Genomic DNA, 26,713 nt, shown 5'->3' on the forward strand with positions numbered 1-26,713 from the left:
AGGACAGTATGTAAACATCAACTATTGATTTCTTTTTTTTTTTTGTCTTTTTCATTTTTATCAGTACCGGGGATTGAACTCACGACCACCTGCTTGCAAGGCAGGCGCTTATGCCGCTGAGCTAAATCCCCAGCCCCCAACTATTGATTTCTTACTGTTTATTTTTTCTCTGAACGTATGTATTATTTCTACCCATTTTGTGTTCTGTTTAGTCTTTCTTTAAATAAAATTTAAAAAAAAAAGAAAAAAATAAACATTGGTTGGGTGAATTCTTTGTATGGCTATCATCTCTAAAGACTTTCTGATGGACACTCATAAACAATGATGACAAAATTGGTAGGAAAATAAAAAACAGAACACAAGACACAGAGTGTCTTGTCCAGTCATAACACATCTAGGAAGGAATGTGACATATAGCCTTAACCCCTTACTATTCAAAGGATGGAACAAACAGGGCACTTGAATGGAATAAAAGTTATAATTAAACATTAAAAGGAAGTAGATTTTTACCTGCCTCTCCATTCTTGGAGAACTCTAACCACTCTGGCAATGAAATTTTAAAATTCTGTAGCTTTTAACCTAGATATATTCCTATAACTAAGTGTTGCAGACTGCAGTCTGTAGGCCAAGCTGAGTGTATTCCCCAGTGAGGGCAAACCTTTCAGATCTTTCAATGACACAACAGCCCACTGTGGCACCTGTGCCACACGTTCACCACCACTGCTCTAGCCTGTTTTGGCAAATGAAGTTTTATTGAAGCATAGCCATACTCACTGGTTTACATGCTATTTGTGACTGCTTGTGACATCCACCAAAGGTATAGCTGAATAGTTGAGACTTAGACCACTAGGCCAGCAAAAGTATTAAGTATTTTACTATATGACCTTTACAGAAAAAGTCTGTCAATTCTTGTCCTTCTCTGGCAGTTGAGGGTTCTATTTTATACTTGACAGCTATTTTAAAATGCCATGTTTGATTGGGTGTGGTGGCACATGCCTGTAATCCCAGCACTCAGAAGGCTGAAGCAAGAAGGTTACTGTGAATTCGAGGCCATCCTAGACTACAAAGTGAGTTCAAGGCCATCTTGAACCACACAATGAAACCCTGTTTAAAAAAAAGTGAAGATGCCATATTTGTCGCAGTTTTTCTTTTTCTTTTCTTTTTTTTTTTTTACCGGGGGATCAAACTCATGACTTAGCACTTGCCAGGCAGGCGCTTATGTCGCTGAGGTAAATCCCTGGCTGTCACAGTTTTTCTTATATGACAAACCCAAAGTATACATAATTTAAAAAGCAAAATAGCTGGGCATGGTGACACATGCCTATAATCCCAGAACCCTGGAGGCTGAGGCAGGAAGATCATCAGGAGCTCAAGATCAATTTTGGCTACATACTGAGTTCAAGGCCACCTTGAACTACACAGTGAGACAATGTCTCAAAAAACAAACAAAACAACAACAACAAAACAAAATAAAGGACATATGATAGGAAACAGGAAAACAGATCTTTTGCAAATGGGAAAGGGACCAAAAGATGGAGGGAGGGAGAAAAGAAGGAACACAGGGGGGCAGAAGGGGCAGGAAAAGGGACATAAAAAGGATTAAGATGTATTAGGTACACGTACCAACTCTCCACAATAAATGTAATCATTATGTACTACAAACATGTACTAACAAAAATAGAAATTAAAAAAAAATACCACACTTGAACCATGAATCTAAAATTTGCATATCCTTTTTTTTTTTTTTTGGTCTTTTTCATTTTTATCGGTACTGGGGATCGAACTTACAACTGTCTGCTTGCAAGGCAGGCGCTTATGCCGCTGAGCTAAATCCCCAGCCTCCAAATTTGCATATCCTTATACAGCAGCAAATCTGTCTGGCTTCAAAAACTTTTACTGTTTCTTAAAATTTATAAATTGAAAAACACTGATTCTTGCATGGCTGAAAAATTATAATTTAATTCAGCACAATTAGTGTGACATTTTATTTTGTTTTGTAGTACTGGCATCAAATGAACCCAGAGATCCTCTACCACTGAGCTATATTACCAGCCCTTTTTATTTTGAGACAGGCTATTACTAAATCTCCCAGGCTGGTCTTGACTTGCAATCCTCTTGCCTCAGCCTCCTGAGTAACTGGGACTGCAGGCACATGCCACTATGCTCAGCTGTGTGGTTTGTACTATTTCAGTGATAAGTAAGAAATCCAGTGCCCAATACCAATGAATGAGGGAATAACAGGAAGCACTATTATTTCAAACATTCTACTTCATGAAGCCTATATGTATATTCAGAGAAAAACTATCATAGTTTACCAGTCTGCAGAAAAAACTGCTGACATGTTGAGGCCTTAACATAAAGTAGGGCAAGAAACAAGGCTCTGTGTCATCCTGGCTGCAGCAGAAGAGGCTGAGGGATTAAGAGCACAGTGGCTGGTGCGTCCTGGTAGGAACTCAGCCAGGGGTTCCCTGTGGGGGACATTTTATGTGGTCCTAGATACAGAAGCTGAGTTTGCCTTAAAGCTCACCTGGAGGACAGCGTGGAGCCTGGTGAGGGCTGGTTGCTCTCCGAAGCCCTGTTTCCAGGGGAACTATGGTCGCTATCACCATGGTTGCTCCAGTGATTGGTTTCTTCCTCAAACTCCTGCCCAGACATTATCCTTTCAATCTCTTCTTCTGATATCTTTGGCAAGGAATAAACACACATTAGATTTGGGTGCTCAAGACACCTCTGTTCTTGCCCAATCTCACAGGACTCTCAGAACTCTCAAGAGTCCTAGATGCCCTCTCCTACACCCACACTCCCAGTCCCTCACTGATCTTCAGAGTTTGGCTGTCTGCTGCCAGCACCGTAGTCCATCACAGCCTTTCCCTTACCACGAACTCTCATGCCACGAAGACTGTGTGGCCCTCAATATTCCTGTTTGTTCTTGAGTCTACTCATTTTTTTTTTCTCTTGGTACCAGGGATCAAACTCGACCTTGTGTTTGCCAGGCAGGCGCTTAAGCCACTGAGCTAAATCCCTGGCCCAACTCTACTCATTTCTAACCCTAAAACACTGTTCCTTAATGACACTCTTCTACTTGCCCTTTGAGATCCAATTCAAACATCACCTTTAAGCATCTTTCAGCAGGGTGTGATGGTACACACACCTGTAATCCCAGTATTTGGAAGGCTGAGGCATGAAGAGCACCACAAATTCCAGGCCAGCCAGCATGGGTTACATAGCAAGACCCAGTCTCAAAAAATAAACAAAATAAAACAAATTTCTACTGACAATTAAAATTTTAGGACCTTCTTTCCACTCTGTATCCTGGGAGAGGCAGAATAGTATAGCATCTGAGTGTATAAATTCTGGAGCTAGACTGACTGCCTTTGTTTAAATCCATTTCTGGTTGTAAAACACCTGGTAAATCATCAAACTACCAAACTTAAATTCCTTCATCTGTATGGCACACAGAGTAAGTCTTTTCACAGGAAAATTGTGAGGAGGATTCAAAAACTTATCAAATACTCAGAAAAGGATTTGGCACATAGAAACCAATATTTAAGGGCTGATTATGTATTTTGTTTGTTGTTTTATTTTGTTGTTTTTTGAGACAGACTCGCTATGCTGTGTAGTCACGTTTTGAACTCCTGGGTTCATCAGATCCCCCTGCCTCAGTCTCCCAGGTAGCTAGGAATATAGGTGTGTGCCACTATGCTGGGCATCGTTATTTTAAGGGGTTTATGATAAGGTATTGTAAAAATATCCCCTACAAGACTGAAGGCCATGATAGAATCTAGAAAAGGGGAAATACTCAGTAAATATGTTGAATAAACAAATGTTCATTTATTAAACATCAGCCACGTACCTTCACATGATTTTTTTTTAGTAAGGACACCCCCAAGTCTATGTAAATGAACTAACTTGCACTGGTTACACTGTATATCCATGTTTGGGCAGAAAGTTGAGGAAGAAGCCAAAGTACACAAGGACTGAGACTAGTGCTCTAGCTGCTACTACAGAGTGAATAAACCTCTACAACATGTCTAACCTAGACCTGAGGTCGAACTGCCTGCCCTCAACATCAAAAGGGAGAGGAACTGTTCAGGAGGAGGGGCCAGATGAATTTTTATATACTATTCCTATGTAAACTCAGAAGATCCAACATGTCTGACTTGCACTTGCACAATTCTTTGTTTTAGCAGCTTCTGAGAACCTGTGTTACCCAGGTCATAAATATAGGAGCACTCAGACAGGGAAGCCAGCTAACACATAGGATATGGACTCTGTCTATGATACAAAAATTAAAATATACACACTCTTATTGGGTGTATACTGTGGACAAACTCTGGACTCTTATCTTTCATTTGTTCATGTTTAGTTGGAGAAATCATATCATTTAGCCTGATTATTTACCATCTCTTGAATCTATTTCTGATCCTCAATCTGGGCCTGGGATTTAGCTCAGTGGCTTAAGCACCTGCCCAGCAAGCATGAGGTCATGAGTTTGATCCCCAATACCAAAAAAAAAAAAAAAAAAAAAAAAAAAAAAAGAAAAGAAAGAAAGAAAAAGAAAAGGTATCTGATTCTCAATCTGCACTGTCACTGCCCTACTTCAAACTATTACCTGTATCTCTTGGACTGAACTTCTACAAAATCCTTTTATCGCTGTTCCTTCTGTTTCACATTTTTTTTTGTTTTGGTTTTGAGCCAAGGTTTCATTATGCAGTTCAAGCTGGCCTTGAGTCTGCTTTCCAACCCAGTGTGGTCTTGAACTCAAAATGTTTCTCCTGCCTCAGCCTCTGGAGTGCTGGGATTATAACGTGTGCGCCACCATACTCAGCCCGTTTCATTCTTTACAGTTTCCATTACTAGAATGATTTTTATAAAATGCAAATGAGTAGGGCCCTCTGCCTATTTTAAAGTCTTTTAGATGAGCATGGTGGAACATGCCTGTAACCTCAGCAATTGAGAGTCTGAGGCAGGAGGATCACCATGAGTTTGAGGTCAGCCTGGGCTACATGAGCTCAAGGTCAGCCAATACTACATAGTGAGATCCTGCTTAAAAACAACAAAAAAAGCCTTTTTAATGGTTGCCTTTTGGTATACAACCAAAACCTCTTAAGAGATGGTACTTGTTCTCTAGTGTGCTGAGGGATTCAGTTAATGATGGGTCATAAACAGATCCAATTCTCTACCTTCACAAAGTCCTATTGGCAGACAAGAACAAGTGGTGTAGGCTGGCCCCACAGAGATTCAGTCAAACACAGTGGTGCATGCCTATAATCCCAGCTACTCAGGAAGAGGAGACAGGAAGATACAAAATTCAAGGTCAGGCTGGCAGTTTAGAGAGACCCTGTCTCACAAACAAAACAAAACACAAAACAAAACAGCACAGCTAGGGATATACCTCAGTGGTATACCACTTGCCCAGCATGTGCCAGGCCCTAGGTTCAATCTCCAGGTCTGTTTTTAAAAAAAAGCTAGCCAGAAATATAGCTCAGCAATGTAAGCACCTGCCTGGCAAGCACGAGGTCCTGAGTTCAATTTCCAGTTTAATGTTAAAAAAAAAAAAAAAAAGGCCTATATAAGGGCTAAAGTCAAAGATTATTGAGGCTACTCCTTTGAATATTTATCCAAATTTAAGGAATCCATCTTTTCTCTCCCACTCTATTACACGTGCTGAATGGTTCTGCCTAACTGAATAAACATCTCACTTCATGTCATCCCTTAAAGATTCATATCTCCACAGAGTCTATTCTGTCTAGCAGGAATAAAAAGTGTGTAACTTCCCATCCCTTATTCTTCCCCCTTCTTTAATACTTGTTTAAAACCGCTTTCTGAAGCAAGTCTCCTTGAATATCTTCAGTCAATTCTGTCTCTAGCCTAAAAGAAACAGAAGCCCCTTGTTCTCCCTTCTAGGACAATCTCTGTTATCCTCACTGTACTACAATACCTGTTTACATATCTATGCCCCACTGGACCGAGGTCACAGAATACATCCTGGCAGAGCAGGAGCTTAGGAAACATTTGTGAAATTGATTTGGGTTTTCTTATTCCTACTCTACAAATAAAGTAATGAACATTCTGTTGATATATCCTTACAAGATATGAACAACAAAGTAGTCTGATTTCTGTCAGATGAAGTTATCTACAATTTTAAGTGAAGGACAAAACAAAAACAAGCAAAAACAACAATCTCTAGTTCAGAGCCAGAATTGGGCTTACTGCCTGTGAAATATTTAGGAATGGCTGAGGGATCACAAGGAAGGATTTAATTATTAGCTTCTACATTTGAGATTTTCAGAATACTTTCAAACCCAAGCTTTAAAACAGTTTTCTCAGATGGAAAACAAAGATGGCTTCCCCAGAGAAAGAGACGAAAGGGTTGAGGCGTCTGGAGCACTGGACTTCCAAGAACTCACCTGGACGGGCCCAATGCTCTTATTCCGGCCTCCTGGCATGCCATCTTCTCTGATAGCTGGAAGAAACATAAGGAGGCAGAAGCAAACTTAGAAGTTTAAGCACAAAAAGAGAATTTGTTTGGCTAAAGTCTGGGGAAGCTGAGCTTAAAATAAACCTTTCTGGACCCAAAGCATTTACTCTATTACTGCAGGTTATTTCACTGGCAGCAGACACTGTGGGGCACCCGGGTACCCTGATACATATGGCATACACAGGATACATGCAGTATGCTCAACAAAGGCAGCAGCAACTTTGCAAATGCCTTTGTACCCTCATCTGGAAAATGAGGAGCACAGTCTGCTTTATAAGCCTGCTATGAATTTGCAGTGAGAAGCATACACGGCTTATATTAAGCTGGATATATACTGGCTATTATCTGACAGCACTCTTTCAATCTAATTTCAAGTTTAAAAGAATGCTTAACTCCCTCCCTGCTCTTCTAGGGTCAGTGACAATCTTTAGATATTTCCAATTCTAATACTGACATCTCATATGTCTTTGCTCCAGGTCCCAACTACAAAACAAAGACCTAGCAAAAGCCAGATAGAACACTACACATATTTCAGCTGATGTCTCTCACCATCCTAGAGGTGAGAAAGAAACTTAACATGCTCTACTTAAGAACCAAAAACCTTAGCCAGGTATGGTGGCACATGCTTGTAATCCCAGCACTCAGGAGCTGGGTGTGGTGGCTCATGCCTGTAATCCCAGCACTTGGGAGGCTGAGGCAGGAGGATTGTTGCAAGTTTGAGACTAGCCTGGGCTACAAAGTGAGTTCAAGACCAGCCTGAACTGCATAGAGACCCTGTCTCAAAAAGAAAAAAAAAAACCCACACCAATCCCAGCACTCAGGAAGCTGAGGTAGGACTGCCATGAGTTCCAGACTAGGCTAGGCTACATAGTGAACTTAAGGTCAGCCTGGAACATATAGCAAGATCTCATCCAGACAAAACAAAAACCCTAAAACACCCCCCCCAAAGATAAACAACAAAAACCTCCAAACAATAAAAAAAATCTTAAAGATTTATATTTTACCAGTTTTTATTCTGAAACTTAAAAACTCATGTCCTTTTTCAATCCTCTTTTAACACTAAGAAAACTAGCATATGATAGACAAGTACTTGCATGTTAGGTACTATTACCCTGGGTAAAACCTCATGAGGAAAGTATCAGTATCGTCCCATTGAACAGCAAAACCTAAGGCTCAGAGTTAAGCATTTTGCTTAAGGAGACAAGAACTAAACACAAGAACCAGGATTGGATCTCAGATTATAAAACTAAAACCAGTCTTCCTTCTCTCACCTGTATTTCCCATATCATGTATGAGTTTTATTGGAGAAACATTCAGTGTGTTGGTATGTAAATAAACTCTTAATTATGTATTTACTCTAGTGTCTGTTACAAATACTGATTCTTTTAATCCACTGTGATGTTAAATTTCCTTTGAAAATTAACTAGTATTTTGTTTTTATAAAGTTGATTTAGGGCCAGAGATACAGTTCAGTGGCACAGTGCCTGCCTGACAAGTGTGAGGCCCTAAGTTTGATTTCCAGTACAAAAAAAAAAAGTTGATTTAAACACTATAAGGCAAACAATAGTACTGGTTTAACCAAAGATGATAAAATCTGTCAGGATGGCATAAAACTAGCTGAACAGTGGGGGAAAAATATACCGTGTAACAGTGCTTTTGTCAAAATGAGTATCTGCACTATATTTTCAAGCTGATAATGTACTTGCACACAGGTTGTTTTGATGCTTTTAATAACCTCAAAGGTATACACTATTACTATCTTGTGTATTTTAGAGACAAGGAGACAGTGCTCAGTGGGAGACAGCCATGCTCAAGCTTACTCAGGGAAGAACTGACTGTGCTGCTTTCAACCTAGCTGTGCTGAGCACCTTTCTGGCAGCAATCTGACTGGCATGAACAAGTGGCTTCAAGGTGCAGCATCCCAGGAGGGGCTCTGGTATTTCTTATCCAAGCTAAGAAAATGGCATCTGCTATAGCTCTTCAATCTGCTCAGAAGCAGCCAAATACACTTTCTGTTCTGAAACCCATGTGCCTACCGCCATCCTTCACCTGCTTGGTCCTGGGCAGACAACCAAACCCAGAAACCAAAAGTAAAATGCATAGGTGACTACAGCAGGGCCCTGCTTGAAAGTGCTTTCTCTGTGGCCCAGGGTCTAGACGTAAGCTCCTTAGCTCAGTGTCTGAGATCCTCTCTGGTCTGGTTCCTGTGGGATTCCCCACCTTCATTTGCCCATGAATGTTGGCCCCCATCTACATAGAACTGAGTGTTAGTCCCTGACCATGCTGCGTTGTTCCACAGTTATGATTCTGTGTTATTTTACTCAGAAAGAAACTATACAGTGGAAAAATCTGGTAACACCATCCCACCCAAATGATGTCATCTTAACCAAGTGACTTCGGTTAACATTACCATTAATAGGGAAAACTTAGATGATGTAACACACTGAGAAAGATGCAACACTGATTCAGTGATGTCCAAAATATATAACCTGAATCTGATTATGCAGAAAGTGACAAGTCCAAATTGAGGAATATTGCACAAAATAAATAATCCATTTACTTCAATATCAACAATGAGGACCACTTCAGATTAAAGAAGACTAAAGAGATGTAAGAACTAAATATAGTGTAATCCTCCACTGGCTCCTAAATCAGAAAAAACACAATTGCTATTAAGGACAGCGAGCTAACTGGTGAAACATGAATTTAGCTCTGTGTGGTCACCTTTGTCCTGCTCACTGTACTATATTAGATGTAAATAATGCTGGTGTGTTTTACTGGTGACATTAACCTTGATCACCTGGCTAAAGCAAATAGAATTTTCTATGGAAAATACTATTGCCTATGTAAATACTGCATATCTTCAGGTTGTGCAAATATTCTGTTTTTGTATAAATAAATACTCACTTCTGTTGGCATCTATCAAAGGATCTTGCTTACAGAAGTGAATATTGTGGTATCCCAACAGTGATTTTCTATAGTATTTCCTTTATGCCTTCTACATTTATTTTTTTATCCACATTTTTTTTTGAGACAGGATCTCACTATTAGTTCTGCTAGCCTTGAACTTGTAGTGATTCTCCTGCCACAGCCTCCAGAGTGTAATCTTGTGTGTGATCTATCACCACATACAGCTTTTTTTTTTTTTTTTTTGTCTTTTTCCTTTTTATCGGTACCAGGGATCGAACTCACGACTGCCTGCTTACAAGGCAGGTGCTTATGCCGCTGAGCTAAATCTCCAGCCCCCACATACAGCTTTTTAAATCCAGGTTTTTTATTAGTACATGTTTGTAGTACATGATGATTACATTCCTTGTGGGGAGTGAATTCATGTCCAAAACACATCTCAATTTTTTCTTATCCTCTTCTCTTGCTCTATCAAATCCTTCTCTCTATCTTTTGGTTACCTTCCCCTTCAGAAAAGTTGTACTTCTTCTTATAACTGCAAGTCTTCTCTAAGGAAGAATTATTTTGTTGTGCATGGTGTTCCAACTTTGACCACTGAAAATTATTCCAGGTTGGGCTCTGTTCCCTTTCAATATGCTTCTTTTTAAAAATTAATTAATGAAATTAATTAGCAGCATTAGGTATTGAATTCAGGTTTTTGTGTATGCTAATTAAATCCTCTATAATTGCACACACTCACACCACCACTTTCTTTAATTCTATTTTGAGATAGGGTCTCACTAAGTTGCTCAGCCTACTTCTGAAAACTTGTGGTCTTCCTGCCTCAGCACCCTGAGCAGCTAAGATTACAGCTGTGCACCACCATGCTAGCTTTCAGGCTCATTTATTTTCGCTATCCCAGTCCTACAATCCACCAGTTCTCCAAGGGGTCTGGATTCCTTTAATTGATATTTAGAAGCCAAGATATGGTGGCTGGCGGTGTTCATTGTTGTTGGAGTATCATCACTTCTAGCCCTTTGCAATGGCTAGTGCTTGGAAATACATATACATGTACTAACTCATGTACTCCCACATGTCTATATTTTCTATCTACTAACCTAAAAAATGAGCCCACACTGACACTACTGATCCAGTTTAGCACTTTAACTTTCACTTTAGCCCTCCCTTTCCTAATTTATAGCTTCTTTCTCTGCTGTGTAAATATTCCACATTATTTACAATATATTTACCTGCTTGTTTAATCATATTATGCATTTATACAGAATTTCCAACGCATAACCTTGAGAGAAACAAATTTTACAAACTAGAGTGCTTTGTTTACATGCAATTCTTTTTGTTGTTATCCTTAATATACAGTCAAAATACTGTTGCCCATGGTCAGCTCCTTTCTTCCCTATCACCTTCAGTGTAGTTATGTGACTCGTTGTAGCACCAGGAAAGAGTCAACTGTCATATGTGCATTCTGGCTCTCAGTTCCCTGCCTTCCTCCTACTGCATCCTGCTTGATTAAAAAAGGGATTTTACACATAGGAAAATTCTTTTTTGTGAGATGTATAGTTCTATGGATTCTGGGGAATGCACAGAGCTACATGCTGGCTAGTACAGTTCCATAATGAATTATTTCTCACTCCCTTAAATATTTCCATGGCATCTGTAATTTTAGTCAGGCTTTTCCAGCACCAACCAGAAGGTGGCAGGATTTCTTTCCGAAGGCTTCCTGTCTCACTTAGCACTCTGCCTGTCTTCTTGAATGCAGACAGATCTTTGCCCTTCAGAGCCCAAGTATCATTTTCTGGCTATAGTTAGAGGGTTTAGAAGGTTAAGTTTCCTCTTTCTAAAACAAGTGAGTTTGGCTAGAAGCTTCGAAACCTCACATTCTAACTGAATAAGCATGCAGATTCCTCAGATAAAGCAGTCAAGAAGGCATCTCACAACTATGCTTTGAATTAAATACTCAGGGAGGGGAACAAAGGCAGATGACACCGGTAGAGGACAAGATGAAATCAGGATGAGGGAGGAAAAACAACCACAGACTCTTTTTCAAGGCAGTGTTAGTTTCTTATTGGAGGCTAGGAGAAGGAGAGTGATGGTGGGGAAAAGACTCACAGGCAGAGCAAGGAACACGAGTGCAGGGAAAATGGCTAGTGCAGCCTTGTGGCTGTGCTTTAGTAGAAGACAGGTTAGAAAGGAGCAGAAGATAAACGGCAACACTCAAACGCCCACTAAGGCATTCGTTTAGTATCCAGTAAACATAGGACACTCTGACATGCAAATAGCTGTCCTGCAGAACAGACATGTGAAACAGTTCACCTTGTCCTCGATTACTAACAAATTATAATTTAAAAAATATTAATTGTCATCGTAACTACCCAGACACATTTGTAAGGTGGAATGATAGTCAACAATGGGTTTATGTGTGTATTCAATGGTGTAATGTACAGAAAACATGTAACCCATAAACTATTATGTGTTTTCTCCTGGTATATGTAAGTGCTCAATAAACATTAGTATTACAAAAAATTACCAGCCACTTATATTTATTCAAATGCCCTCCATAGCCCTTATCCTTCCCATAAAAGGCAAGTTTTTCTTTTTCTTTTTTTTAAGTAATGGGCAAGTGTTTAAAAAATCCTTTTCATCCCTCACACAGTAAAATCCGTCTCAACTACTCTGCAAATCTACATTCAGTAAAGCATGCCGCAGAACCAGTTCGAACAGTTCACAAATCTAACTTCCCAGCCTTGCTTGCTGCTAAGAACTCCCAACAGCTTGCTGTACATTTTGTACACACTCTCATTTTTCAGCTCCTAGAGAACCCTAAAAAGTAGTATCAGTGTTTTTAAAGGTAAGATCATTGAGTATCAGGAACATAAAACAAACTTCTCAAGGCCACAGAGCAGTCTCCCTTCCTCTAGAGCCTCTATTCTTTCTAGCAAATGGTACTGCGCTACTCCCCACTCTCCAAGGGAACACAGTTCGGATTCTAGCATAAGCAGCTCTCTCTTCTGTATCCAATCTGTCTCTCTAGGGCTGATTCTAACTTTGTGCTGGCAGCTCCACAAACATCTAGGCAGGACTTTTCATCCCAGTTCCAATTCTACACATTCAATGTCCTGGTGAAAATCTCTGCCTGGAGGTACCTCAACTCAGCACTGCCTTGGTCAGCACTGAGCCTTATGCTGCTCTTTAGCCTTGTCCCCTATTGGCCATTACCTTCAACTCAAACCTTAACTCCAGATTCTGGTGCTGCCCAAACCTCAGTGTGGCACCAATCTCATCAGGTGAGCTTCTTCCACACCTCCTATTTATGTCATTTTGTTCTCTTTCTCGTTCTCCAGATTCTCTATACTTTCCTTGTGGGTTCTTCTAAAAACTTCCGAAGTGGCTTTTCTGCTTCCTCTCACCCAATCCATCCTTCAAAGCTGCCTCCAGATGAATCCTATTACAACATCAGTTCATTCATGTCATCTCAGGCTAATGGCTCTCAGAAAGCTCCTCAAAGAGCTGCATACCCATGTTTACTGCAGCACAATTCACAATAGCCAAGGCATGGAACCAGTTTAGGTGCCCACCAACAGATGAACAGATAAAGAACATGTGGTGTAAGTACACAATGGCAGAACTTATGTCATTTGCAGGAAAATAAATAGGATTGGCAATCATCATATTAAGTGAAATAAGTCAGACTCAGAAAGACAAGTACTGCATGTTTTCCCTAATATGCAGAACCCTAACCCTCAAAGGCATGACAGTAGAAGGGAGATTATTATTAGACAAGAGGAAGGTGGTAGTGGTATAAGGGAGGGTAATGGATAAATTGGATACTATCAAACTGCTATGCTGCATGTATGAAAACACCAGTACAGTTTTTTAAAAGCTTCCCAACAAACCCCAAACTCTTTGGGAATTTAGATATAGATTTCTTTTTTTTTTTTAAAGATACAGATTTCTTAACATACCTAACCTCACAATATACTATAATTCTAGTAAATAAAATGGTATCATTTAGAGAATTTCCTGTCTTTTCATCTAAAACTTCTACTTCCTACTATGATCCCTTGAAAAACTAGGAAGACATTAATCCCAGTTGGGACCTGATTGTTAACTGCAGTCTTGCCACAGGGGGCCTGTGCATTCACTCCCACAGAATCCTTAACATCTCACTGGTCTTTCTCCTCACCTAGGATGGGTTGCAAACACGTAGTACGTGGCCTGGAGTTTAGTGCCAGTTTGGGAACTGAGTATCTCCGAAGCATAGCTGCTGATGCTAAAGGCAGTGATGTGTGAAGGGTGGGCACAAAGAGCCTTGAGCACCACTCACCTTTCCGGTTCATCCCCATCTGGAGGCATTTGAGTAGGCGGCAATACTGGCACCTGTTCCTCTGCTTCCGAGACATGACACAGTTCTTGTCACGACTGCAGCGATATACCCGTTTGTTGCAAATGCTCCGCTTGAAAAACCCTTTGCAGCCCTCACAGGAGATGATTCCATAGTGCAAGCCTGTGGCACGGTCCCCACAAATGAGGCAGGTTCGTTGTTCAGCTCGATCATCTGGAACAGAAACTGAATATTTTCAAGTTAGAGCACAATAGAATAAAATAAGCAGTCCTGCTCTGGGAAAACTCAGCATACCACCATCTTCAGACTAACTGTAAACAGAGGGCATCTCTGAAAACTCTGTCCCAGGAAACCCCTACATCTACCTACAGATATTATAAACATTATTTATCTTGTGTGTAAAAGTAAACTATAAAAGTAAATGAGCAAATGCACATGCATACACTTTACCCTGGGTTTTATCTTCACTTTGAACAGTATCCACATCAGAAACCTAGGAAAAGTGTGACTCCTCCCTCTCCCTGTCCTTCTCACCCACAGCACATCAATGCTACCCTGTAGGAAGATAGTAAAGATTCAGGCTTGAATATAGCTCTCCTCTTCCTTCAAAGAGTACCATGCCAAAGAGCAGGCATGTGACAAAAAGAAATCACTTTTAAGGGCCAGGGATTTAGCTCAGTGGCTCAAGTGCTTGCCTGGTAAGTGTAAGGTTGTGAGTTCAATCCCTGGTACAAAAAGAAAAAGAACAAACAGAACAAACAAAAACAAAGAAAGCACCTTGACACCCTGCTAGGTAGGAGGTACCAGAATTTACAGGAAAGGTTTTGATCAGAGGCTATGGCAGGAAACCAGAGATTTGAACCTTGTTCCTGAATAAGTAAAGTATAATGGTTGAAAACTTAAATATCCTAACAGGTTCACACTTAATTTGATAATGACATTTTGGTTTAAAAAAAAAAAAAGCATTTAAGGTAATTTTGAAAGTCACAGTGACACAGGTATCTTGGTTAACTTTTCTCTCATAGCTGAGGCAAAACACCTCAAAATCAGTGAAGGAAAGGTTTATTTAGCTCACTGTTTGTGGAAGTTTCAGTCCATAATCAGCAGGCTCCAAGGCAGGGTGGCATGGCATTGGGCAACACTTCCAAGGCAGCAGGCAAAGCAAAAGAGGGGAAAGAACAAACCTCTTTTCCTTCCTTATAGTGTAGGGAGCCCTGCTCCCTCCTCTTGCACAGGATGAGGATATTTACAAAGTAAAACCCCTGGCTCCCTGCTGAGTGTCTTAGTTAAACTTCTAAACTTCTCACTTTGATAAAAGGTATCAGCCATAACAACAGGTAAGCAGGATGAGGACAGAAGTTTGCATTCATGAAGCCCTTATTATGTGCAAGCTTTGAGATAGACAAGTCTTTATGATCACCATTTAGTAAGCTGAGTATCTGCCACCTAGAGATAGTGGGCCCTAATCACTTGAAATTGTAAATGCTACAAGATAAAGGTAAGAATCTGAATTGAGATTATTCTGGATTATATAAATGGGATTAAATGCAATCACAAGAGGAAGATTTGATAATGATAGTAGAGGAGATATACACTCACATAGAGATGATGATATGAAGAGTGGAGCAAGAACTCAAGGAATGCCAGCAGCCATTTGAATTTGGAAGAGGCAAGTAACAGACTCTCTAGACATCTAAAGGGGGTATGTCCTGCCAACATACTCATTTTAGCCTAGAAATACTGATTTTTTTTTTCACTTTTCTGATTCCAGAGCTGTAAGAAAATAAATTTCTGTTCATTAAGGTACTTAACTTGTGGTAATTTGTTACAGCTATACAGGTAATGTAACATGCCATTTTTGGAGACAGGCAAACAGACACGTTAAGACTTGTCCAAGATGGGTGTGATGGCACACACCTACAATTCCAGCACTCTGGAAAACTGAGGAAGCAGGATCCAAGTTTGAGCCCAGCCTGGGCAACACAGCAATTCAGCAAGATCCTGTCTCTAAATGAAAAAGTGAAAAAGGATTGGGGGTGTAGCTCAGTGTGAAGGCCAGGGATTCAGTCCCCAACAATGGGCAGGGGGATTGTCACACTACAAGGAGAAGCAGATGAATGAGACTCAGACCATACAACCAGGGAAATAAAGAGAATGACAGATACAGGAAGGACTGCCTGGGTACTTGAGGGTTGCTCTACAGTTTCCAAGTTTCTAAGTCTTAGATGTACTTCATAACTGTGAGCTAATAGCAAATTGGTAAATTGTATCAAACTGAAATTGTATGTTGTTGTATTATATGCCTTGTTTCTTTTTTACTAATTTAGATAACATTTTGCTATTTAAAAAAAACTCAATATTCCATTTACTTTTTTTTTTTTTTTGTCTTTTTCCTTTTTATCGGTATCGGGGATCGAACTCATGACTGCCTGCTTGCAAGGCAGGCACTTATGCCGCTGAGCTAAATCTCCAGCCCCATTCCATTTACTTTTGAAAACACAGTTCAAGGTACACATTAGAGCAAAATAATAACAGCAAACTTTAGAAATTATATCAGGTAAAGTCAAATAGGAAAAATCAATGGCATAAAACCAGGACCCCCAGTGCTGGACTCTGACTGCTGAAAAGGCTTGGAAATAGAGCATGGAACAGTGTTAGGAAATTATGATCGGCTACACAAGAGTTACGACTTTTTTTTTTTGTCTTTTTCTTTTTTATCGATACCAGGGATCAAACTCATGACTGCCTGCTTGCAAGGCAGGTGCTTATGCCGCTGAGCTAAATCCCCAGCCCCGAGTTACGACTTTCTAATTTTAATTTTAATGGCTCAGTGGTAGAGCATTTGCCTAGCTTGCAGGAATGAGGCCCAGGGTTCAACCCCAGGAACCACAAACAAAACAAAACCGATTAATGTTCTATCAGGTATAAAATATAAACCAGAACCTGACTAGAACGGACTTGAACTAGTTGTAAGTAACAGGTAACTATAAGGAACACACCTTCCTTTCTTTGGTAATAGGATTGGATTTTAGTGAGTACCTACCACAACCAGGTAGGCTTTACACTTCACTGACTCATGTAATTCTCAAAACTCAACAGGTGAGTACAACTGTTACCACTATTTCCTAAGTGATAAAAGAGAGGCTCAAAAACAGTTATTCAGCTTGCCCACCTAGAAGTGCTGATCTGACACTAACAAATGTCAGAACTGGAGTTCAATAATCTCTTGATAAAGCATCCCAGTTATATGGCATGCTATGTAGCACCTGGGATCATGAGCAAAGAACTCATAGACAACAATTAAATGCAGACTTGCTAAGAATATGCTCATGTCTGGGGACACTCCTTTTTTTCCTTTTCCCCATGATAGCTCCAAAAGATCACACTGAGATCAAAGGCAACTGGAACATATTTCTCTAGCAGTGAATACACACAGTCTTGAACGCTCTGTTTCTGTTTGGCCACTACTATCCTTACTGCCATGTTCTGGTTTTTGTTTTTGTGGGGTTTTTGTTTTTTGTAGCACAGGTGATTGAGCACCTTCTCATTGAGCTACATTCCCTCACCCCTTTTTTGAGACAGGGTCTTGCTAAATTAGAAGTTGCCCAGACTGAGTTTAAATATCCTCTTGTCTCAATCTCACAGGGTGCTAGGCAGACAAGTGTTTGTGGGTCCATTTATTCTAACTTTAGACAGAACTAACTGTTCAAAATCTCTCCTATAAATTTACATTGAGCCAAACTTGAAATTTACCCATTACTCTGAGTAACATGCATGTGGCAACAAAATATAACAAACCCCACAACAAACCACAAAATAACAATCAAAAACATAATTTAACTTAGTTCATAGAAAAAGTACTGAGATTAAAGACATTAATGGGGCTTCTGACTGTAATTATTTTCTTTTCTCATCTAAAAATTTTTAATCATAAGGTCTCAAAATCTCTTTAAAATATCCAGAACTGAATAGATTGTTTTTCTTAATACAGTTTAAGACTAAACTAGTAAATGAGTATTTAGTCTGGTGGCAAATTAATTTATAACTTTTTGCTACTAGCACCAAGAAGCACATAAATTTTATCACTACTGAAAATCTGTGACACAATACATGGTTTGTACAGGATTGAATACAGATTAGAATTCAAGATCTTCTGAAGTCTTTATTATATGTCTATTATATTATTTCCCTGTCTTTCTTATTCCATTCTTGGGAAACAGGTAAAGGTTGTTAAGGGCAGGACTTTACTTTTGTCTTTGACTAATTTTATCTTTGTATAATAAGTTCTGCATATTATTCTAGTCCATTGAGATCTTTGGGGGTCTAGTTTCTGCTACCTTGTATAATTTCTTCCTTCTTTTTCCTGTAAGTATGGTCAGTGCTACATAATTTTCATTTCCATTCTTAAATAATACTGAACGGTATGGTGACACATGCTTGTGACCCCCAGCACTCTGGGAGGCTAAGGCACAAGGATCACAAATTTAGGCCCAGCCTGCGTAACAAAGCAAGATCCTGTCTCAAAATAAAATAATTTAAGGAGGAAGAGAGTGTTGAGGATGTAGCTCAGTGGGAAAGCCCTGAGTTCAATCCCAGTACCAAAAAAATAACAATGACAATAACAATGAAAAGATATGACTTTTGGGCAAACCTCTGAAGCCCCTTCTTTAATCTGATTTAATCATTAGTATTCTGGAGATAATTATTTAACCAACTTATCTCTTCACTAGGCTAGAAACTGTGGTTTGGCCTGCATTTCTATCATGAAAGACTATATTAGAGGCTTCACTGAAATTCCAGGTCTGTGCTGACTACTGCATTCCCTGACTAGTGAGCCTGTCTCAAAGGAAGTGTTCACAATCACTTATAATTCAGTGGTCCTTTGTATTAATTCAGGGTTTTTAATTTGTATTATCCTCCCTAATATGTAATGGAAAGAAAACTGAGCAAAAAAACTTCAAAGTTGAGATCAAAGCTCATAATAACTGCAGTTGATAAAGAGGTAAGATTTTAAACACGATGGGAATTTGAAACTATAAATGGATTGTTTGCTAACTACAAAAACATCAGCAGGTAAAAAATAATGCAGGCAGAGAGAATGTACCAATTTATCAGAGAGGCAATGTTTGTTTTGAGCAGAAGTATAAACTTTAAATACTTCTTAGTAGGGGCTGGAACTCCTTAGAGAAATGGGCAATTCCAAGTATGAGGCAGAAATAATAAGGTTAGCTTTGTTGTGCTGCCCACTCAACTAATAATAAGATCATGTCAAAAGGATACAGGAGGCAACATAAAAAACTTACTATTAGCTGAAAATGGAGCAATCTATACAACAAAAAGAACACCAGTGGCAATTTATTAAAACATTTCAAATATAAAAATCAGTGAGCTCATAATATTACAAAAGAAAAACTTTATTAGATCTTACTAGGGGGTTCATTAGATCTAGGGGGTTCATTACCCTAGAAACTGATGAAATAAAGGAGAAAAAAAAACATTAAAGTAGAAATTACTAGGATCTTCATCTCCTGTTTCTTTCCCTAGAAGTGCTAGAAACAGCTAGGTGTAGTGGCATATGCCTGTAACTCCAGCACTGGAGAGGCTGAGGCAAGAGGATAGCTGTAAGTCTGAGGTCAGCTTGGACCACAAAGTGAGTTCAAGGCCAGCCGAACTGTAGAGTGGAAACCCTGTCTCAAGGACAGGAAAAAGAAGAAAGGGAAAAAAAAGTGCTATGAAACATCAGTGAAATCACCTATAAATGACACAATGTTTTAGCTTTCTCATAGTCTGAATTAGAATGAGAGAACTGTGCAAAATATAAGTGCTAGGTACTATTGTTGACATAATTACCTGTTTTTGTTTTTGTTGTTGTTGTTGTTTTTTTGGTACTAGAAATTGAACTCAGCCACTTGCCAGGTAGGCATTGTGCCACTGAGCTATATCTCTAGTCTTATCTGTTCTTTTTTTTTTACTTAAAAAACTTTTAAAAACTAAACTAGTAGGGGCTGGGGATTTAGCTCAGCGGCATAAGCGCCTGCCTTGCAAGCAGGCAGTCGTGAGTTCGATCCCCGGTACCGATAAAAAGAAAAAGAAAAAAGAAAAAAAAAAAAAAAGAAGAAGAAGAAAAAGGTTTATAAACTAAATTGGTCATAATCTGACCAGAATTTTATAAAACTTAGGCTCTTGTCTCATAAAAATGTCAGGATCCTTCAGTTATATCTTACCAAGATTACCTAAAAGATTATTTTGGTTTTTGTCTTTATGTGGAGTCTCACTATGTGGCCTAGGCAGGTCTTGAACTCCTGGGCTCAAGGAATCCTCCCACCTCAGCCTCCCAAGTGCTGAGACTACAAACATTTGGCACTGAGCCTTGCAAGTTCAAGCTGGAGATGTTAACATTAACATCAGGCAACGTGTCTGCTGTAGAGAAGACATACATTCTGTTGAATAAATGAAAAATACAGGATTAACACTATGACTCAGTGAGTATTTTCCAAATTAGAAGCCATCAATCACAGCACCAGGACTGACATTGTGAAAAAAAACCAAAATGGACAAATATCAAAGCACATCAAACGTAGTAAGGATAAAATCGTGTCCAACATGCACAACATGCATGTTTGCGTGTGCATGTAGACTGGGGCCCCTAGATCACAGTCACTAAGGAGTATGAAGTTTTTTTTTTTTTTTTTCCTTTTTATCGGTACCAGGGATCGAATTCACGACTGCCTGCTTGCAAGGCAGGTGCTTACGCCGCTGAGCTAAACCCCCAGCCCCTGTTTTTTTTTTTTTTTAACTTTTTTTTTTTTGGTCTTTTTCCTTTTTATCGGTACCGGGGATCGAACTCGCGACTGCCTGCTTGCAAGGCAGGTGCTTATGCCGCTGAGCTAAATCCCCAGCCCAGGAGTACGAAGTTTGACATACACTAGGCTTACTGTTTAAGTTACACTGGGTACAAACTTCCCGTTCTGCGACTTCCTACCTTTGTAACCACAGCAAGTAAGTGTAAAATCTGTGTTGCAACAATACACATGACTTACACAAACAATGTTGGGGTCAAATAAGTCAGAAAGAATGTATACTATAGATTTCTGTTCATATTAAGTTTTTAAAAAATGACAAAGAAGGGCTAGACCTAATGCAGAGAGACTCTTCTGAATCTTGGCAGTGTTCCATTTCTTTCTTTCTTTCTTTCTTTTTTTTTTTTTGTCTTCTTCGTTTTTATCGGTACCAGGGATCGAACTCACGAATGCCTGCTTGCAAGGCAGGCGCTTATGACACTGAGCTAAATCCCCAGCCCCAGTGTTCCATTTCTTGACCTGGACAGCCTACGTTGTATGGAATGCAATTAAGCTAACATTTATATTTTATGTTCTGTAAGTGTTAACACTTGATAATAAAAAAGTTTTAAAAAAACCAAAAGATAGGGCATTCTAGGAAAAGAAAATGACATAAACAATGGCAAAAAGGAAAGAAAACAAATCAAGATATACCAGAGGCAACTGTGTAGAACACTGTCTTTTTTTTGGTGGGGGGGTCTTTTTGAGACAGGGCCTCACTGTGCAGTTCAGGCTGGCTTTGAGCTCACTTCATAGTCCAGGCTGGTCTTAAACTCCTGAATGCTGTGCTTAGAGGCATGCACCACCACACCCGGCTTAGGAAGCTAATGTTAAATAGAGGAATCTTACAGAGGAGTGATAGGAGCTATGGGTTGCACAAATAATCACCCAAAGAAAGAGTATATCTAGATCAAAGCAGTGTTTTAAGAACATTAATCTCATTGTGTTAAGCAGTGTGCAGAGAGGGGATAAAATGGATGGCCTGGGTATACAGTTCAGAGTTCAAAGATAACTGAGTGGAAGTGAAACAAAAGCCTCAGGAGCATCTAGAGGGCTTGGTCCAGGAGAGATGAGGAAAGATGACAGGAAAGTGTTAAGGAGGAGCTAAACCAAGCTCTCTGTTAATGAAATTGTGATTTCATTAACAGAGAGATGGAAAGCTAAAACTAAGTAAGGGGCAAAATCAATGGGTTTAGTTTAAGGGAAGACAATGGGCGAACCTAACAAGTGTTTTAAAGGTAACTCTTTAGGGTACTAATGGCAAACCTTTGAGGTCTTTCAACGAATCAAACAAACCACTACAGCACATGTGCCATAAGTTTGCCGCCAATGATTTAGGGGCTAAAGGTTAGGGCCAGAATGAAGGATTTAGGATTCATCAACACATGAAAAGCTAAAGCTATGGCAATAGATCAGTGCCAAGAGGTGAGGGGTGTGTGGGGAAGCAGCAGCAGGATAACAGAGACAAGAAGAGGGGAAGGCCACATGGCCCCCAAGAAGAAAAAGGTGGAATATAAATCCATGATTACCAGAAAGATAAGGGATAAAAGGGTTTCATAAAAAAGGCAGCATTGTCAAATGCAACAGATCAAAAAGTGTAAAGAATAAGCAAAGGCTCAAAGGTCACTACAGGGATCCATTTCAGCGAGTTAGAACAAGAAGTATACAGAGTTAAAAATAGGGGCCCGATAAAGAAAAACAATCAGTTATAATAGATCACCATCCATTCAAAGAGTGATACAGAAATAACATTTTACTGGAAACAACATTCAGGCAGATGATTATTTTGTCTTAACTAAAAGAGACTGGTAAGCATTTAAAGAAGACAAACATAGAAACAAAGACTTTTAAGAGAATGAAATGTAATCCAGTCATATTTTCAAAATAAAATCTTGTTTAAAGAGCAAAACCACTTAAATGTTTTGATCTCACTGCCCCCACCCCCTTTGGCACAGGAGAAATCGAACCCAGAGCCTTTGTACTGACCTACAAACCCAGCCTTTGGTACTAAAAGACAGGGTCTTGTAAAGTCACTAAATTGCCCAGGCCGGGCTCAACTCACAATCCTCCTCCTGCCTCAGGCTCCCAGTGTGTGTGTGTGTGTTAGGGGATTACAGGCTTATGCCACCACTTCCAGTTTCTCAAGTATTTTTATTAAGAAAAACAATCAAGTGACTTGCCAGGGGACAGAAAACAAAACAAAACAAAACAAAAAACCTGTCCAAGGCTTTGCTGTAAATCAGTGATGGATGTGACTTTCAACCTTACTACTTTCACAAAGGGAATCTTTCCATTACACCAAAGTGTCCAGTGAGAAGAGATGTGGTAGGTGGTAGGCATATCAAGACTGAGCCTCAATCCTGCTGCTAGCTATTTTATTTTTAAAGAAACAGGAAATTACAAGTCACAAAAAATCTGTGAAAAAAGAATTAACTGAATATATTCTTGCTGTCCTGTAAGTAAACACTATACATCCCCACATTAGCAATCAGTTCTACTTCAATTTGTTTAAATACTGGCCTAAACCTGTTACCAAAAGACCTCTTTCTCTTTTTCCTTCATTCTACTCTGCTGTTACAAGACAACTCACCCACCCCAAGAAGGAGGCTCCAAGGGCTCAGGTTACCTAAATTACATTTTGGAAACTGATTTTTATCAAAACCTGCTTTTCAGACTGTGATGAAGGCCAGATTTAGGAAATGGAGAGCATAGTTGTTCACTTGACTAAAATTATACTGACAACTAAGGCAGTCTGGAATTTGCCTGGCTAAAGGGTATTTACAACAAAGGAGATCTGTTTCATCTGGATTACTGGGTCCAGTGCCCTAATCAGCTGCATGTCCTAAATACAGACTCCACTTAGTTTCACAGGCCAACACCAACTGAAATGGAGGCCTTCGGTGGTGTGACAAAATTGAAACTGGAAACATACTCTCAAAACTTCATTTTCAATCACAGAATTTAAACCTTTATAATTAAAAATCACAAGCTCTTTCCTCCACACACATACTATCCCAACTGTACTGCACACACCAGTATAAAAACACAGGGACTTCATCAGAGGATATTAGTTGAATGAAAACAAACAAGCAATTTACAAGACTGGTATAGACTTAGAAGAGAAATAAGTACCTGTATTCTACAGCCCAGTAAGGTGACTATTAGTTTACAACAATTTAATACATCTCTTATAAACAAGTAGAAAGAGGTGCTCAAAGGCTCCCAATACAGAGAAATGATAAATATTTAAAATGATGAAAATGCTAATTACCTTAATTTTATTACACTATAATCAAGTATCAAATTATATTCTACCTCATAAATATATACAATTAAAATTTTTAAATAAAAGATTGATACAGACTGTTTGGGAGTAATCTTCATTGATCGCTAAATACAAAATGAGATTATTGATGACATTAACTGCTTAGGCCTAGAAACAAAGACGAAATGGTTTGCAAATTACACTTAGCTGAAACCACAGGAAGTGATCCAGAGAAGAGGCTATCTCTTCACTCAACCTCCCAAATAAACATGGGAGCAAGAAAATAAAAATTCTGCACACAGACCCTAGTTCCTTTCCATCTTCCATATGCAGGGGTCTTCAAATTAGGAGCCAAGTTCCTGTTTGTGATGTAAACATTTTTTTATGTATTGCAAATTTAGGTTGGAGAAAAGCACTTGGAAATCTATGGTGTGTCGTGTTCAGGTTGGAACTGGGAACTTTTACGGATTTCCTGTTAACATGTAAAACAAAGGTTGGCTGGATCTGAGGGAAAAAATACAAATTTTTCTCTGAAAAAAAAGTATATACAGACAGTCATTAACAGATAGCTTGGGGCTATGCACAATGTACATTTAGCAAGTCTTTTTGAAGTTGGAAGTACAGACTCCCTGTTTAGTAATTAGCTCATGCTTCATATTCACTAAATAAATACTGGAGGGTTTCCCTGTGTTCTTCATGTGTCTCATAGCAGTGGAGATGACAGTACATGGATCCCATAACATCAATAAAGAAATACACTGAACTAGAAAGAGAAGATGCAGTGGGCACAGAGTGGTAGGATCACAGGCATATGGAGGTGACAAGAGCTACTACTATGGACACCTGCCACAGCGACTGTGGAGCTCAGCTGGAGAGGATATAGCACAGGTGAGATCATCGCAGGTGTCCATGGAAGGAGAGCAGCATCTACAGCAGATGCCTTTTGGGTTGTCTGTTCAGCTCACACTAGTTTTACCCACAGACTAATTCACTGACTGGGGAAAGATAATACTGGCCACTACTGCTTGGACTGGGAAAAGGTACTTCTTCAAGCCCATTTACTGGAATTCTCTGTTTTCAAGATTTTGTGAAATGGACTCATGTTTGCCAGTTTCTAACAGAAGACTGTGAATGTGACCGGACAGACAGCGCTGTCCTAGTAAAGTTGCCTGTGTGGAAGTGGTGACAAGGGTTGGGGATGAAGTGAGCAGAGCTGCTCTAGCACTTGGCTTCGGAGGGACTGACAGTTGCTATGGATCCCGATGACTGAAGCTGCATCCCTCTTGAATTATCTTATGCTCTATCCTCATTTCTTTCCAGTAATTTCCACACTAGGCTTGAGTAATGAATTTGATGAGAGTTTTTCTGACAGTCAACAGGCCTTAAGGAAAGCATATTTACTTTGAAAGGTTAGGCAGAGGAGGGAGAAACAAAAAAATGGCATTCTAGGAGCAAAGGAAAACACACTGCAATGCCTGGGAAGTCACAGGAACAAAGAGCCATATAAAAGGGAGGGGAGTCAACAGTGCAGAGAAATCAGGTTGTGAATGGAGATAAATATAGCGGGCAGAAAGTTACAAGGTGAAAGGTTTCAAGTCAATAAGGAAGAGCTGGGCTTGGGATATAGTTCAGCGGCACAGTGCCTGCCTGCTAAGGGTAAGGCTGTGAGTTTGATTCCTGATACCAAAAATAAAACAACAACAACAAAACAAAAACAAGAAGAGCTTAGTAAAAACTTCTACAGTGGTGAAGATAATAAGTACCATACTTAGGAAACTGTATTAGCATTCATTCTTCAAGGTGAAGTACATCACTCCCAATACCTCTTCAGCACCTCTGTATAAAATTTAAACAGGTTCCAAAGCATTCAATAATCAAAATAAATATTTTTAAAACTCAGAACTTGAGGTTCATCAGTAGAGGACTTGCCTAAGTGAGATGATTCAGCACTAAAACAAGAAAAAAACCTAGATATACAAATCAGTGCAAGAACAAAGTAAAAAATTTTAACCAAAGCTCAGGATGTGGAAATACAGGTGAGTGGTACAGCACATGCTTAGCACACATGAGCTCCGAGTTAGATCCCCTGCCCCAGTGAAGAGGTAGGGTGAGGGCCAGCATCATAAAATGTTTCCTACTGGCTTAGTCTCCAATAATTTTTTTTTTTTTTTGTCTCTTTTTTATCGGTACCGGGGATTGAACTCACAACTGCCTGCTTGCAAGGCAGGCGCTTATGCCACTGAGCTAAATCCCCTAGTCTCCAATTATTGTTTATTTGCTTTTGTCAGTGAAATTCAGCTGCTTGGGATGCACAGATGTCTTTGATATCAAATTGTGAAGATGAATTTGTTGGATGTTGGCCTATAAGTTATGTAAGTTCTTTTTCTTCTTCATGACTTTCAATGACAGTGCCTTTGCCTTTTGGACCTACTTTCTCAGAACTCATCTGAAGATGAAATTAGTTTTCATCAATTTTTGGCTTTCGTATATTGCCATCTTAAACTGGACGTATTTTATTGATCACAATTTGTCATCTAACACACTTTACGTGTTAAGTGGGGTGCAGTCATTTTAGTATAAATCAAGTGTGTAACTGCAGAAGCTGTGTGAATCAGGCTATGAGCCATCCCCACATGACTTCTGTAATCACATAACCAGACACTGGAACTCAAACACTTTCCATGAGGTTATTAACTTGATTCAAAAGAAAAACTGTCCACCATAAAATAGTTTTAGTATGTAAAGTCCATTTTATAGTTAACACATACAAAATGGGCATCTGTTGTTTTTTTTTTTAATGAAAAGGGAAATTGTGTAATGAAAGAGTCTTAATATCTTTACTTTTTCATTAGTTGAAATGTTTTTGTTTTTCTTCAGCAAAT

At 39.4% G+C, this 26,713-nt stretch overlaps 1 protein-coding gene across 3 annotated transcripts in view; it reads right to left on the reverse strand.

Annotated features, from left to right (window-relative positions):
* Positions 1-26,713, reverse strand: part of Nr6a1 (nuclear receptor subfamily 6 group A member 1) — a 202,895-nt gene that overhangs the window by 18,398 nt on the left and 157,784 nt on the right. For all 3 annotated transcript variants that reach the window (XM_063227343.1, XM_003470787.4, XM_063227349.1), the window contains 3 exons: positions 13,710-13,952; positions 6,411-6,466; positions 2,528-2,682 (listed from right to left, as the gene is read on the reverse strand). In XM_063227343.1, coding sequence (XP_063083413.1) covers positions 2,528-2,682; positions 6,411-6,466; positions 13,710-13,952 — 454 coding nt within the window. The remainder of the gene's footprint in view (positions 1-2,527; positions 2,683-6,410; positions 6,467-13,709; positions 13,953-26,713) is intronic.

This window comes from Cavia porcellus, unplaced genomic scaffold (assembly GCF_034190915.1).
Source record: "Cavia porcellus strain 051 isolate PalLab524CR breed Dunkin Hartley unplaced genomic scaffold, mCavPor4.1 scaffold_1, whole genome shotgun sequence".
Classification (NCBI taxonomy): domain Eukaryota; kingdom Metazoa; phylum Chordata; class Mammalia; order Rodentia; family Caviidae; genus Cavia; species Cavia porcellus.